Source organism: Kogia breviceps, chromosome 1, assembly GCF_026419965.1.
Source record: "Kogia breviceps isolate mKogBre1 chromosome 1, mKogBre1 haplotype 1, whole genome shotgun sequence".
In the NCBI taxonomy this organism is placed as follows: Eukaryota; Metazoa; Chordata; class Mammalia; order Artiodactyla; family Physeteridae; genus Kogia; species Kogia breviceps.
The window spans coordinates 36,739,908-36,756,652 of NC_081310.1; the positions used below are offsets into that span (position 1 = coordinate 36,739,908).

Sequence of the window (16,745 nt, forward strand, 5' to 3'; positions counted from 1 at the left end):
GGAGGACATGGAATTCACCTCTCCTTCCAAGTACATTAAGAATACAGCTACAAATGGAACAAGTCTCACAGAGCACCTGCTGAACACTATCAGAGGACCTTGGACACCTGAAAGGACAAGAAAAATCCCCACACAACCAGGTAGGACAAAAGAAAGACAAAAAGAAAAGAGGAAATGGGATTGGACCAGCACCCCTGGTGGGGGAACTGAAGGAGAGATGAGGTTCCCGCACACTGGGAATCCCCCTCACTGGTGGGGAAATCAGCTGGGACAGAAGGGGAGCTTTGAGGGCTCAGAGGAGAGCACAGCAACCAGTCTGTGGCAGGCAGGACACAGTAAGACCTACATGGATGGTCTGTTCTATAGACCTGTGTGCCACAGCCTGAGACGTGTCTGCTGGTGTGGATGGGGGCTGGGTGCTGGAATGTGGGGTTTGGAGAGCAGACCCAAGGAGGGGACAGCTGTTGGCTGTGGAGAGACAGCCTGAAGGGATGAGAGGAAGGAGCTCCACAACTGGGAATGTTCGTGGAAGAAGCCCAGGCCTCCATAGAAGCAGGGTGCCATTGTTGAGTGGTGTGCAAGGAGTGGGGCCGCCATTGCAGCTCCCTTCCCCATGAGCTGGCCCCTGCCTCCATGGGCACTAGGAGGGGTGCCCACCTGAGCAGGCTTGCGTGCCCCACCCATTGCTGTCTCTGCTCTGCCTGCCTGGGCAGGTTCGTGTGCTCTGGCGCAGCCTTGGGAGAAGCTGCTGGTGGGAAGCACACATGCAGAGGTGGGGCTGAAACCACAGGTGAGCCCCAGGGGCCATGCAACTAAGGAGGAAGAGCTGAAATCTCTCCTTGTGGCTGTGGGAACCATGGATTTACAGCCCCACTTCTGGCTTTCTAAACTCAGTGCCTGTGGGGTATCCAAATGGATGAGTGCTCCCACAGCTGAGACGGGTCTAGTTTTAGTGGCTTTAGGCTTTGTGGGCATGTACATGTGGGGATTGGACCAGGCCAAAATCTGAGCTGCCTTCATAGCTTCCACAGCAGATCCAGCTGCACAATTACGGCCAAAAAGTACATGAAAAGATGCTCAACATCACTATAATAATGATAAATTATTGTACTACAATAATCAGATCTAATAATTTGCATTATTAGAGAAATGCAAATCAAAACTACAATGAGGTTTTACCTCACACCAGTCAGAATGGCCACCACCAAAAAATCTACAAACAATAAATGCTGGAGAGAGTGTGGAGAAAAGGAAACACTCCTACACTGTTGGTGGGAATGTAAATTGGTACAGCCACTATGGAGAACATTATGAAGGTTCCTTAAAAAACTAAAAATAGAACTACCATATGATCCAGCAATCCCACTCTTGGGCATACACCTGGATAAAACCATAATTTAAAAAGATACATGCACCTCAATGTTCATTGCAACACTATTTACAATAGCCAGAACATCGAAGCAGCCTACATGTCCATTGACAAAGGAATGGGTGAAGAAGATGTGGTACATATGTACAATGGAATATTACTCAGTAGCAAAAAAGAACAAAATAATGCCATTTACATCAACATGGATGGACCTAGAGATTTTCATTCTGAGTGAAGTAAGCCAGACAGAGAAAGACAAATATGATATTGCTTATATGTGGAATCTAAAAAAATGGTACAAATGAACTTATTTACAAAACATAGAGTCACAGAGGTAGAAAACAGTCTTATGGTTACTAGGGGGGAAGGGGGAGGGATAAATTGGGAGATTGGGATTGACATATGCACACTACTATATATAAAATTCATAACATAATAAGGACCTACTGTATAGCACAGGGAAATCTACTCAGTACTCTCTAATGACTTATATGGGAAAATAATCTAAAAAAAGTGGATATATGTATATGTATAACTGGTTCACTTTTCAATACAGTAGAAACTAACACAACATTATAAATCAACTCTACTCCAGTAAAATTTTTTTTAAAAACTACTTAGCGGAATTTACATATAATTAATATTGTTACAGAACCAATTTTATCTATTTAATATGGGAGATCCAGCTGAAAATTTCTGGGCAAAAGATACTTATTGGTTAATTTTTTGTAAGTACAAAAAAAGCAAAAGATAGACCCAGAGATTTCCATAAATTAGACTATTTTTCTCTAAATACTCTATTGAGGCTATATACTATCATTGCCTTACTTCTTATTTCTGAAGTAAGCCTATGTTTCTGTAATCACTATTTTTGTACGTGTGTTTGAAGGGCCATCAGACACAAGATAAACAGAATCAAAATTTATATTTTTCATATCAGAATTAATATTGGAAGAAATTTGCTTAAAACATTCAATACTGAAACTCAACTCTGGGCTGAAGTCTACTTTTCTTTAAAATGGATGCAATAATAGCATTTACCTCATAGGATCATTGTGAGGTTTTAATTAAATAATCCAATTACATGGCTTAGAACACCTTGCATTCAATGTAAGCCAGTTATTGTTGCAATTATTATTTATACTATTATTTTATTCAGAATCATTTTTATATCAGTAGGTAGCACCTAATTTTCTGAGCAAATATAAAATAAACAATGTTTTGTCATAATCTTTGATGGTGCTTTCATTCCGAAATGAATTACAGAATTTTCTTTCAGTGTCCCCTCCTCTGCTGGGGAGGGAGACTGTCTTATTAGAGATACCAAGTACTTGGCCCTTGAGACTGGGCTACTGACTGTGACTCCTCTTCACATGCAAAACTAGAAAACCACCTTAGATAAGTTCTACTTTGGCTCCACACTATTCCATGGAGAGGGCAATAATTGGGTTTTTAGTATTTCATTTTCCCATTTCTTTTACAGCTGAGCACTTTTATTTGCCTCACACATTAAAAGAGGAAAACTAGATGGAATATGTGTGCATGAAAGATGGTAGTTTAAGAAGGAAAAGAGTGGCAACTGGGAGGCAAATGGTTAAAGGCCTGAAGCTAACAGTACAAATATAATATTACCCTCTCTCAGATTTATCCCATGTGGTGTTGTCTTTCAAGCTATGGCCATTGTGTGTCTGCACATTAGTGCTTTTTTCCCATAGGAATAAATAGAAGTGCAGGAGAATTCAATGTCATTTCAGGGATCCTAATATTAAAAGAGCTCAGGTAAAACATTGTGTATGGGCTCTGTTCATGCATGGTTGACTGGTAAGTCTTCTTATGCATCCAATGATAAGAACTTCGAGCCACTAGTTGACAAATGGGAAGAAGGTGATTTGTAATCCTCCATGGATCACCTTTGGCACAAATAAATACATGAAAATTACAAGATTGTTCAAGTGTATTTTCAAGATATTTGAAGTTAATTATTTGCAAAGACAAAGATGAAGACATCTTTATCTTAAGATTTATTAAAGGGATAAAGCTATTATTCTACAATATGTGATCCTGGACTGAATTTATGTTTTCCTGTTTCTCATAGATTATGTGATCTCATCCTGAAAATTTAGCTTTGTGTAATATAAATTACACACAAACATGCTCTAATAGAAACTGAGTTATAAAAGTGATGAAGCAATGGCAGTTCTTTTGGTAAAATGATTCTGACAAAGAAAGGTTTATCATTTCACTTTAAATGAAAGTGAACCTACTAAAACTATGCAAAATAACACAAGCTGTAGGTTTAATTTCCCTCAACCACAAGCTGGTAGGTGACTGAATGCTCTATGGAGGTGGTAGGTTTTTTTGTTGTGTTTTCTTTTTTTTTTTTTTTTGGAGGTGGTAGTTTTGATGCTGACAGAACACTGACTTTATGTAATGAAAAGATTACCTGTCCCAGGGACTGCCAGTCCAAACCAGCACTGCCGATGTAAACATGCTGTTTGTCCACAATCCAGAAGGAGGACTGCAGCCGGCCCTTGTTGTAGGCAGTCATGTTCATGTAGGTCACCTCAGCTCCTAGGAGTTCAAGGAAATCCCAGTCAGCCTCTGTGTCAAGGCCATGAACATGCAGTCAGTCACCTACCAGAAGAAATACTCATGGTTTGCATCCATCACAGTTGTCATTCAGGGAAGCCAAATATTTAGATTAGTTTAGTGCACAGAGGACCCAAGGAGTTACTTTATTCCCAAAGAGAATACAAAGGGAAAAAAAAAGAATAAGATTTTCTCTATGTATAGCTCCACATGGTGACAAGATCATGGCTTCTCAAGTCAGATCTGACTCAAATCCCCACTCCTTGATTTATCACTCAAATGGTGAGATAGATGTGCCATGCTCTTTTTTCTTTTACTTTTGGGATAATTTTCATACAATTTTGCAATCAATAAAAGATCAATCTTGCTTAGTAATATGCCTTTCCTCAATAAGAAACTGGCCTTCTTTTTCTTTATTGAAGTATAGTTGATTTACAATATTGTGTTAGTTTCAGGTGTACAGCAAAGTGATCCAGTTATGTATATACATATATATATATTTCAGATTCTTCTCCATTATAGGTTATTATAAAATATTGAATATAGTTCCCTGTGCTATACAGTAAATCCTTGTTGTTTATAGGAACTGGCCTTCCTATATTTTCTGTATGTTAGTTTCACCTTTTACCCTTTCACTTGCCTTAACTTCTTTGTCTCCCTCTTCATTATTTAATTTGGATTTGGTCTCTTCCTAGCCTTTCTTTATCTGATAGTTCTTAATATAAGTAATGGGGTTATTCAAGCCTTACAGAGATGCAAGGTCAACTAGGTCACCCAGACTACTATTAAAACCAAAAAATTCACTTTAAGATCTGAATTTAACCAATTGTTCTATGCATGATGTGTCATAATCAGTTGTCAAGCTGCTATGTACTGCTGCCTCAGGACTATGCATTTACAGCTTCTCAAAAGGAACATATATGGGGGGACCTTCAAGTTGGCAGAAGAGTAAGACGTGGAGATCACCTTCCTCCCCACAAATTCATCAAAAATATATCTACATGTGGAACAACTACGGAATACCTACTGAACACTGGAAGAAGACCTCAGACTTCCTAAAAGGCAAGAAACTCCCCACATACCTGGGTAGGGCAAAAGAAAAAAGAAAAAAACAGAGACAAAAGAATAGGGATGGGACCTGCACCTTTGGGAGGGAGCAGTGAAGGAGGAAATGTTTCCACACACTAGGAAGCCCCTTCACTGGTGGAGACAGGGGGTGGGCAGGGGAAGCTTCAGAGCCATGGAGGAGAGGGCAGCAAAAGAGGTGCAGAGGGCAAAGTGGAGAGATTCCCTCACAGAAGAACAGTGCCAACCAGCACTCACCAGCCTGAGAGGCTTGTCTGCTCACCCGTTGGGATGGGTGGGGGTTGGGAGCTGAGGCTTAGGCTTCGGAGGTCAGATGCATGGGATAGGACTGGGGTTGGCTGTGTGAACACAGCCTGAAGGGGGTTAGTGTGCTACAGCTAGCTGGGAGGGAGTCCGGGAGAAAGTCTGGACATGCCCTAAGAGGCAAGAGACCATTATTTCAGTGCACATGAGGAGAGGAGATTCAGAGCACCGCCTAAACAAGCTCCAGAAATGGACGCGAGATGTGGCTATCAGCGTGGACAGTAGAGTTGGGCATGAAATGCTAAGGCTCCTGCTGCAGCCACCAAGAAGCCTGTGTGGAAGCACAGGTCACTATCCATACCACCCCTCCCGGGAGACTGTGCAGCCTGTCACTGCCAGAGCCCTGTGATCCAGGAAACACTTCTCTGGAAGAACACGTGGTGTGCCTCAGGCTGTTGCAACATCATGCCACCCTCTGCCACCACAGGCTCACCCCGCATTCCATACCCCTCCCTTCCCCAGCCTGAGTGAGCCAGAGCCCCCTAATCAGCCTCTCTTTTAACCCATTCCTGTCTGGGTGAAGAACAGACACCAGAGGGCGACCTACATGCAGAGGTGGGGCCAAAACCAAAGCTGAACCCCGGGAGCTGTGCAAACAAAGAAGAGAAAGGGAAATTTCTCCATGCAGCCTCAGGAGCAGTGGATTAAATCTCCACAATCAACTTGATGTACCCTGCATCTCTGGAATACCTGAATGGACAATGAATCATTCCAAAATTGAGGTGGTGGACTCTGGGAGCAACTGTAGACTTGGGGTTTGCTTTCTTCATCTAATTTGTTCCTGATTTTATGTTTATCTTAGTTTACTATTTAGAGCTTATTATCATTGGTAGATTTGTTTATTGATTTGGTTGCTCTCTTCCTTTATATATATATATATATATTTTTTCTTTCTCCCTTTTTGTGAGTGTGTATATGTATTCTCCTTTTTGTGATTTTGTCTGTATAGGTATCCTTTTACCATTAGTCCTAGGGTTCTGTCTGTCCGTTGTTTTCTTTTTTTTTAGTATAGTTTTTAGTGCTTGTTATCATCAGTGGATTTGTTTATTGGTTTGGTTGCTTTGTTTTTTCTTTCTTTTTTTTTTTTTTTTTTACTTTTTTAGTTTAATAATATTTTTTTATTTTAACAACTTTATTTATTTTCTTTTCTTTCTTTTTTTTCTTCCTTCTTTTTATCCTCCCTTTTCTTCTGAGCTGTGTGGCTGACAGGGTTTGGGTGCTCCAGCCGGTTGTCAGGCCTGAGCCTCTGAGGTGAGAGCTGGGTTCAGGACTTTGGTAAACCAGAGACCTCCTGGGACCATGTATCATCAGCAAAAGCTCTCCCAGAGATCTCCATTTCAACACTAAGACCAAGCTCCACTCAACGACCAGCAAGCACCAGCGTTGGACATCCCATGTCAAACAACTAGAAAGACAGGAACAAAACTCCACCCATTAGCAGAGAGGATACCAAAAATCATAATAAGTTCACAGACACCCCAAAACACACCACAGGACACAGTCCTGCCCGACAGAAAGACAAGATCCAGCCACATCAACCAGAACACAGGCACCAGTCCCCTCCACCAGGAAGCCTACACAAACCACTGAATCAACCTTACCCACTGGGGGAAGACACCAAAAACAATGGGAACTACAAACCTGCACCTGCGAAAAGGAGACCCCAAACACAGTAAGCTAAGCAAAATGAGAAGACACAGAAAAACCCACCAGACCAAACAAATGAGGAGGCAGCCTACCTGAAAAAGAATTCAGAGTAACGATAGTAAAGATGATCCAAAATCTTGGAAAAAGAATGGAAAAAAATACAAGAAATGTTTAACAAGGAACTAAAAGTACTAAAGAGCAAACAAACAATGATAAACACCACAATAAATGAAATTAAAAATTCTCTAGAAGGAATCAATAGCAGAATAACTGAGGCAGAAGAATGGATAAGTGACCTGGAAGTCAAAACAGTGGAAATAACTACCAGAGAGCATAATAAAGAAAAAAGAATGAAAATAATTGAGGAGAGTTTCAGAGACCTCTGGGACAACATTAAATGCACCAGCATTCGAATTATAGGGGTCCCAGAAGAAGAAGAGAAAAATAAAGAGACTGAGAAATATTTGAAGAGATTATAGTTGAAAATTTCCCTAATATGAGAAAGGAAATAGTCAATCAAGTCCAGGAAGTGCAGAGAGTCACATACAGGTAAATCCAAGGAGAAACACGCCAAGACACATATTAATCAAATTATCAAAAATAAAACACAAAGAAATAATATTAAAAGCAGCAAGTGAAAAGCAACAAATAACGTACAAGGGAATACCCATAATGTTAACAGCTGATCTTTCAGCAGTAACTCTGCAAGCCAAAAGGGAGTGGCAGGACATATTTAAAGTGATACAAGGGAAAAAGCTACAGCAAGATTACTCTACCCAGCAAGGATCTCATTTAGATTCTATGGCAAAATCAAAAGCTTTACAGACAAGAAAAAGCTAAGAGAATTCAGCATCACCAAACCAGTTTTACAATAAATGCTAAAGGAACTTCTCTAGGCAGGAAACACAAGAGAAGGAAAAGACCTACAATAACAAACCCAAAACAAAGAATGAAAAATGGTAATAGGAACACACATATCGATAACTACCTTAAATGTTAATGGATTAAATGCTCTAATGAAAAGACATAGACTGGCTGAATGGATACCAAAACAAGACTCATATATATGCTGTCTCCAAGAGACCTACTTCAGACCTAGGGACACATACAGACTGAAAGTGAGAGGATAGAAAAGATATTCCATGCAAATGGAAATCAAAAGAAAGCTGGAGTAGCAATTCTCATATTAGACAAAGAGACTTTAAAATAAAGGCTATTACAAGAGACAAAGAAGGACACCTCATAATGATCAAGGGATCAATCCAAGAACAAGATATAAAAATGGTAAATATTTATGCACTGAACATAGGAGCACCTCAGTACAAAAGGCAAATGCTAACTGCCATAAAAGGGGAAATCAACAGTAATACAATAATACTAGGGGACTTTAACACCCCATGTTCACCAATGGACAGATCATCCAAAATGAAAATAAAGAAACACAAGCTTTAAATGACACATTATACAAGATGGTCTTAATTGATATTTATAGGACATTCCATCCAAAAACAACAGAATACACTTTCTTCTCAAGTGTTCATGGAACATTCTCCAGGATGGACCATATCTTGGTTCAGAAATCAAGCCTCAGTAAACTTAAGAAAATTGAAATCGTATGAAGCATCTTTTCCAACCACAACACTATGAGACTAGAAATCAATTACAGGAAAAAAATCTGTAAAAAATACAAACACATGGAGGCTAGACAATACACTACTCAATAACTAAGAGATTACTGAAGAAATCAAAGAGGAAATAAAAAATACCTAGAAACAAACGACAACGAAAACACGACGATCCAAAACCTATGGGATGCAGCAAAAGCAGTTATAAGAGAGAAGTTTAGACCAATACAATCCTACTTCAAGAAACAAGAAACAGCTCAAATAAACAACCTAATCATACACCTAAAGCAATTAGAGAAAGAAGAACAAAAAACCCCAAAGTTAGAAGAAGGAAATAAATCATAAAGATCAGATCAGAAATAAATGAAAAAGAAATGAAGGAAATGATAGCAAAGATCAATAAAACTAAAAGCTGGTTCTTTGAGAAGATAAACAAAATTGATAAACTATTAGCTGGACTCATCAAGAAAAAAGGGAGAAGACTCAAATCAGTAGAATTAGATGAAAAAGGAGAAGTAAGGGCTTCCCTGGTGGCGCAATGGTTGAGAGTCTGCCTGCCAATGCAGGGGATGCGGGTTCGTACCCTGGTCTGGGAGGATCCCACGTGCCACGGAGCGGCTGGGCCCATGAGCCATGGCCACTGAGCCTGCGCATCCAGAGCCTGTGCTCCGCAACGGGAGAGGCCACAGCAGTGAGAGGCCCGCGTACCACAAAAAAAAAGGAGAAGTAACAACGGACACTGCAGGAGAACAACGAATCATGAGAGATTACGACAAGCAAGTATATGCCAATAAAATGGACAGCCTGGAAGAATTGGACAAATTCTTAGAAAAGCACTACCTTCCAAGACTGAACCAGGAAGAAATAGAAAATATTAACAGACCAATCACAAGTAACGAAATTGAAACTGTGATTAAAAATCTTCCAACAAACAAAAGCCCAGGACCAGATGGCTTCACAGGTGAATTCTATCAAACATTTAGAGAAGAGTTAAAACCTATCCTTCTCAAACTCCTCCAAAATATAGTAGAGGGAGTAATACTCCCAAATTCATTCAATGAGGCCACCATCATCCTGATACCAAAACCAGACAAAGACTTAATAAAGAAAGAAAACTACAGACCAATATCACTGATGAACATAGACGCAAAAATCCTCAACAAAATACTAGCAAACAGAATCCAACAGCACATTAAAAGGATCATACAAAATGATCAAGTGGGGTTTATCCCGGGAATGCAAGGAATCTTCAATATAAGCAAATCAATCAATGTGATGTACCATATTAACAAATTGAAGAATAAAAACTATATGATCATCTCAACAGATGCAGAAAAAGCTTTTGACAAAATTCAACACCAATTTATGATAAAAACTGTCCAGAAAGTAGGCATAGAGGGAACTTATATCAACATAATAAAGGCCATATATGACAAACCCATGGCAAACATAATTCTCAATGGTGAAAAACTGAAAGCATTTCTGCTAACATCAGGTACAAAACAAGGATGTCCACTCTCACCACTATTATTCAACACAGTTTTGGAAGTTTTAGCCACAGCAATTAGAGAAGAAAAACAAATAAAAGGAATCCAAATGGGAAAAGAAGAAGTAAAACTGTCACTGTTTGCAGATGACATGATACTATACATAGAGAATCCTAAAGATGCTACAAAAAAATCTACTAAAGCTAATCAATGAATTTGGTAAAGTAGTAGGGTACAAAATTAATGCACAGAAATCTCTGGCATTCCTATACAGTAATGATGAAAAACCTGAAAGAGAAATTAAGGAAACACTCCCATTTACCATTGCAACAAAAAGAACAAAATACCTAGGAATAAACCTACCTGAGGAGACAAAAGATCTGTATGCAGAAAACTATAAGACATGGATGAAAGAAATTAAAGATGAAAGAAACAGATGTAGAGATATACCATGTTTCTGGATTGGAAGAATCAACATTGTGATAAATGAGTATACTACCCAAAGCAATGGTCTTTAATCCATTTTGAGTTTATTTTTGTGTATGGTGGTAGGGAGTGTTCTAATGTCATTCTTTTACATGTAGCTGTTCAGTTTTCCCAGCACCACTTATTGAAGAGGCTGTCCTTTCTCCACTGTATATCCTTGTCTACCCAAAGCAATCTACAGATTCAGTGCAATCCCTATCAAACTACCAATGGCATTTTTCAAAGAACTAGAACAAAAAATTTCACAATTTGTATGGAAACACAAAAGACCCCAAATAGCCAAAGCAATCCTGAGCTGGAGGAATCAGACTCCCTGACTTCACACTATAATAGAAAGCTACAGTAATCAAGATAATATGGTACTGGCAGAAAAACAGAAATATAGATCAATGGAACAGGATAGAAAGCCCAGAGATAAACCCACACACATATGGGCACCTCATTGGCTGGCTCTCACTTCCTGGCTTGGGATATGTGCATTGGACTATTTATTAGCTCTTAGACTCCCCACCTATTCTTGCTCAGGTCCTGAGCCCCAGCCCACTGGCCCACCTGAGTGGACACTGAGCCTATCTGAAGGACCCACTAAGGATTACCCCTTTCAACCTCTCTATCCCACACTGCATAGCCATCTCCCTAAAAGTACTATGTTAATTTACTTGGCAGTTTAGCCTAAAGAGTGTGATTTCAGGGACCACAGGCCTGTGTATTCCTGTAGCCAGAGTATCTGCAGTTACTTATTAATGCCTAAAAGTATTCAATACACTTTTACTGAATATCTTATACCAAATGTTATGTGAAGTTATGGACAAAAGAGCAAAAGTGGTTGATTCAAATTCAAGCATACCTGGCTGTGGCCAAAATGCTGGGAAGACCCTGAGCTCACCTCCTCTCAAGGGCACACCAAAATTACAACTATTTACAGGGTAACTATTGATGAGAAAAATCAGAAGGCCAGCAGAAAACATCCACAACTAAAAATATAAAGAGGGAACCACAATGAGACTTGTAGGAGGGGAGGAGGGATGGTACAGTCAAGACCCATACCCTGGGGTGGATGACCCACAAAAGGGAGGATAATTACAACTGCAGAGGTTCTTCCCAATGATCAGGTGATCTGAGCTCCAAATCAGGCTCCCCAGCCTGGGGGTCCTGCACCAGGAAGACAAGCTTGCAGAGCATTTGGCTTTGAAGGCTGGAAGGGCTTACTTTCAGGATAGCCAGAGGGCTGTGGGAAATATGGACTCCACTCTTAAAGGGTGCACACAAAATATCACATGCTCTAGGACCCAGGGCAGAAGAAGTGATTTGAAAGGAGCCTGGTTCAGATACACCTGCTGATCCTGGAGAGTCTACAGGAGAGGCAGGAGGTAACTGGAGCTCACCCTGGGGAAAGACATTGGTGGCAGCCATTTTGGGGAGCTTTATCTGCCACTTGGACACCATTCCTGGCAAGAGTTGTTTTGGAATCCTCCCTTGAGCTTATTAGCACTGGAAACTGACCTCACCCACTGGATGGTCAGCACCAGTACTGTGATGCTTCAGGCCAAAGAACTAGCCAGGCAGGGGCATAGCTCCACCCACCAGCAGGCCTGCTGTCTTAAGTCCCCTGAGCCCAGAACCACTGTGGCGCCCAGCCCTGTCCACCAGAGGCTCCAGGGCTCTAGGACCAAGCCCTGCCCACTAGCCTTATGACCACCAGGGACCTGTACCCAGAGACACAAGCTCTGCCAACCAGTGAACCAGCACTAGCCCCAGGATCTGGCCTCATGCACCAATGGGCAGGCACCAGCCCCACAATCCCCTGGGCATGGCCATGCCCACCAGCAGGCAGACATAAGTCCAAGCACCATCACATCCCAGCAGCCTCCTGTATTAGGACACAGCCCTGCCCACCAGCAGAACAAAACCAGGTCCAAGACCTCCAAGGCCCTGCAGGCAGCAGCCTCATGACCTGGTCTCCCCAACCAGTAGCCAGTAGTTTCTGCACAAGGGGGGGCCTGGAAACCAACCAAACTGGAGGCCAGACACCTACCAGACTGCCCACAGTAGTCAGTCTGCCATAACAGAAAAACCTGCACAGCCCACATAGGGAGGACCCCTAGAGCATTTACCTCTGGTGACCAAAGGGGAGTATATTATTGGGATGCATAGAACATCTCTTATAAAAGGTTACTTCTCCAAGGCAGGGAAACATAATCAAACTGCCAAATACATAGAAGTACAAACAGCAAATTAGGAAAAATGAGGTGACAAAGGAATAGGTTCCAAATGAAGGAACAAGATAAAACCCCAGAAGAACTAAGTGAAGTGGAGATAGGCAATCTACCCAAGAAAGAGTTCAAGGTAATGGTTGGAAAGATGTTCAAAGAACTCAGGAGAAGAATGGATGAACACAATGAGAAGTTTAACAAAGGTTAGAAAATATAAGAAAAGAACCAAACAGAGCTGAGGAATACAATAACTGAAATGAAAAATACACTAGAAAGAATCAGCAGTCAATTAAATGATACAGAAAAACAGATCAGCAAGCTGGAAGACAGGGTAGTGGAAATCACTGAAGCTGAACAGAAAAAAAGAATAATAAGAAGTGGGGACCATTTACAAGACACCTAATGTTCACATAATAGGGTTCCCATAAGGAGAAGAGAGAGAGAAAGGGGCAGAGAATATATTTGAAGACATAATAGCTGAAAACTTCCCTAACCTGGGGAAGGAAACAGGTTTCCAGGTCCAGGAAGCACAGAGGGTCCTAAACAGGATCAACCCAAAGAGGACCACACCAAGACAAATTGTAATTAAAATGGCAAAAATTAAAGATAGAGAGAATATTAAAAGCAGAAAGGGAAAAGCAACAAGTTAGTTATCCACAAGGGAACTCCCATGAGTTTATCAGTTGAATTTCCAGCAGAAACTCTGCAAGCCAGAAGGGAATGGCACAATATATTTAAAGTGATGAAAGAGAAAAAGCTACAACTAACAACACTCTACCTGGCAAGGCTTTCATTCAGATTTGATGGCGAGATCAAAAGTTTTACAGACAAGCAAAAGCTAAAAGGGTTCAGTACCACTAAGGCAGCTTTATAGTGAAAGATTAAAGGGACTTCTCTAACAGAAAAAGAAAATGTCACAACCAGAAACATGAAAATTATGAAAGGAAAAATCTCATTGGCAAAGGTAAATATATAGTAAAGGTCATAAATAAGCAATATATAAAGGTAGTAGGAAGGATAAAAGACAAAAGCACGGGGGACTGGATGGAGGTAGTCAAAAGGTACAAACTTCCAATTGTAAGATAAATAAGTACTCGTGATGTACAACATGATAAATTAACACTGCTGTATGTTAGAGATGAAAGTATTTAAAAGCGTAATCCTAAGAGTTCTCATCACAAGAAAAACATTTTTTATTTCTTTAATTTTGTATCTATATGAAATGATAGATGTTTAGTAAACTTACTGTTATAATCATTTCATGATGCATGTAAGTCAAATCATTATGCTGTACACCTTAAACTTATATAGTACTGTATGTCAATATGTCAATAAAACTGGAAGAACAAAAAACAAATTCAAGCATACCAAATAAAGTGCAAAATTTAAAATGATCAGGATCTGCTCCATCCCTGATCTTCAGATAGCAAGGGGGCACTGAATATCTGAAAGATAAAAAAAGGAGTTTCCCCATCTCTTTATTAGGGAACCCCAAGTGAAGGCCGAGAGCATGAAAGACAGTGATGGCTTCACAGTTCTGCTAGGGCCAGAGCTACAAGGCCAGCAGAGCTGTGTGTAGAGATCAAGCAATGTGTAATAACAGTAACTCCCATTTACTGAACACCTCTGTGTGCCCAGGGCCAAGACAGCTGTTACAACGATCCCACATGGTATGTCGTTTTTTTCCCTACAAACTACTGGACATGGTATAAGAAAATCAATTGAAAATATTTGATGATACATCTGGAAAAATATTTGTCTTCATATGGTTTGTGAAATATCACTTTCACATTAAGGAATATCTATTCATCTCTATCTAAATCTAATCCCCATTTATCCCTGAAGATAAATGCTTTATCTTAATTTATACCTTCATTTACATATATAGTTACATAACTATAATTTATATATTTATAAATATATATTTAGTCATATCCAACTGTCCCTCATTTTATTAAAATCATATTATTCAATATTTTACTTAAAATAATTTATTTTACATGCACTTCTAAATTACTTTTTTGTTGGTTATAGAAATTATCCTCATCCTATTTTTTTTTATGTATTAGAAAGAGATGGTTAAAATCCAGTATTTTCTGACTGTAAAACATATTTAACTACAAAAAAAGTTTTTAATGCACCATTTATTGAAGTGGTAGTATTAAGTGCACAAACCAAATTTGAGTTTATTACATGCTATTATGCTAGAATTTTGATTGGCAAAGATGGTTACACACATTTTTATGAAGTAAATGTTGTAGACTTATAAGATTACAAAATATCTTTAAAAATATCTTTATTGATTCAGATAAACACCTTTTTTCAACAGCTTTGAAAAGGTTTTTGTTAAGTTTGATTAATCAATTTTCATTCTCCTATGTTTCATTTTTAATAGAGAAAAATATTGTTGGTCTCTCTGCAGCCAGTGATCTACTGTGCAGATGCCTCAGGATGCTAAGTGAGAGATGCACATCACAGCAACAGTGACACACCAGGACCACTGGCTGGTTGCTGTGCAAGGTTGTTGTTGGTAGCTCTGGATTTCTGCAGTTCCTCCTGTTTTCAGCCTGATCGTTTACATGTATAACTGATGGTTAACAGAAATTATTAGCAATTAAAAATAATGGTTTTTTAAAAAAATTATTTTTTAATTATTTTATTTTATTTTATTTATTTATTTATTTATTTTGGCTGTGTTGGGTCTTCATTGCTGCACGTGGGCTTTTCTCTGCTTGTGGCGAGTGGGGGCCATTCTTCACCAGTGCACAGGTTTCTCATTGCAGTGGCTTCTCTTGTTGTGGAGTATGGGCTCCAGACTCATGGGCTTCAGTAGTTGTGGCAAGTGGGCTCAGTAGTTGTGGCTCATGGGTTCTAGAGCACAGGTTCAGTAGTTGTGGCACATAGGGCCCAGTTTCTCCATGGCATGTGGGATCTTCCTGGACCAGGGCTTGAACCCATGTGCTCTGCATTGGCAGGTGGATTCCCAACCATTGCGCCACCAGGGAAGCCCCTCAAAATAATGTTTTTATATGCAAACATGATAAGTCAAGAGGATGTACTTGTTTCTATAATTGCTTTATCAATTACTTTCACAATATCTAAGAAGTCCAATTAAATCTTTAAAAAAGCTACAAATGCGCTGATGTGGTGGTGGTGAAGTCCTAATCCACTGCACTAATCAAGATAAAGTGGTGTGGATAATCCCCTTGTTTTACTTCCTTCTTGAGAAGTAAAACATTGAGAATCAGGAAATCCCAAACTACTTATTAATCCTTTGAGCTTTAATAGAGATGCTCTGTTGACATTTAATAGAGAATGCTCCTGGTTTTAGAGCAGTTCTATTACTTTACTGTTATTCTTATGGTATTAACCAGATAATATTGTACTTTATTTTGTGCATGCATAATGTCAATGAAGAAAATAATCCATTGAAATTTAACAGAGAAAATGAAAATATTAACTAAAAGTTATTTATTAATTAAAAAATACTTAAAGAAAAAAGTATAATGTCACAATGAATTGGAAATTAATGTCACTACCTTGGGGAATCAAGTTGACTGCATATACACATTTTTTAAAATGTGAATCCTCCTCTAGAAAGACTTTCCAGAATTACACTTGCATATTATAGATCTGTCCTATATCTTGTTTAGTGGAATTAATAACTAACTCACGTATAGAGAGCATTGTTCTTTTTCAGGGACCCTAATGTTTGCCTTAGTCAGATTTTGGAGCACCTCACTGTTCCTCGTGTATGGTGCAGCTGTGGATGATAGTACATGGCTGAGCTCAAAGTCACCCCCGCTTGCCTACAATGAAGATCCTTGGTGACCAGCCTTCCATGTGCCTACTACATGATTTTTAGGACATGACTATGTTTGTGATTCTGCTTTATTACCATCAACAAAAAAATCCTTATACTCATATTTTGATCAGAAAT

The 16,745-nt window shown here is 39.5% G+C and overlaps 1 protein-coding gene across 4 annotated transcripts in view; it reads right to left on the reverse strand.

Annotated features, from left to right (window-relative positions):
- The window catches only part of PLD5 (phospholipase D family member 5), a 497,278-nt gene that overhangs the window by 90,405 nt on the left and 390,128 nt on the right, over nt 1–16,745 (reverse strand). For all 4 annotated transcript variants that reach the window (XM_067044238.1, XM_067006473.1, XM_067005919.1 and 1 more), the window contains one exon: nt 3,813–3,940. In XM_067044238.1, coding sequence (XP_066900339.1) covers nt 3,813–3,940 — 128 coding nt within the window. The remainder of the gene's footprint in view (nt 1–3,812; nt 3,941–16,745) is intronic.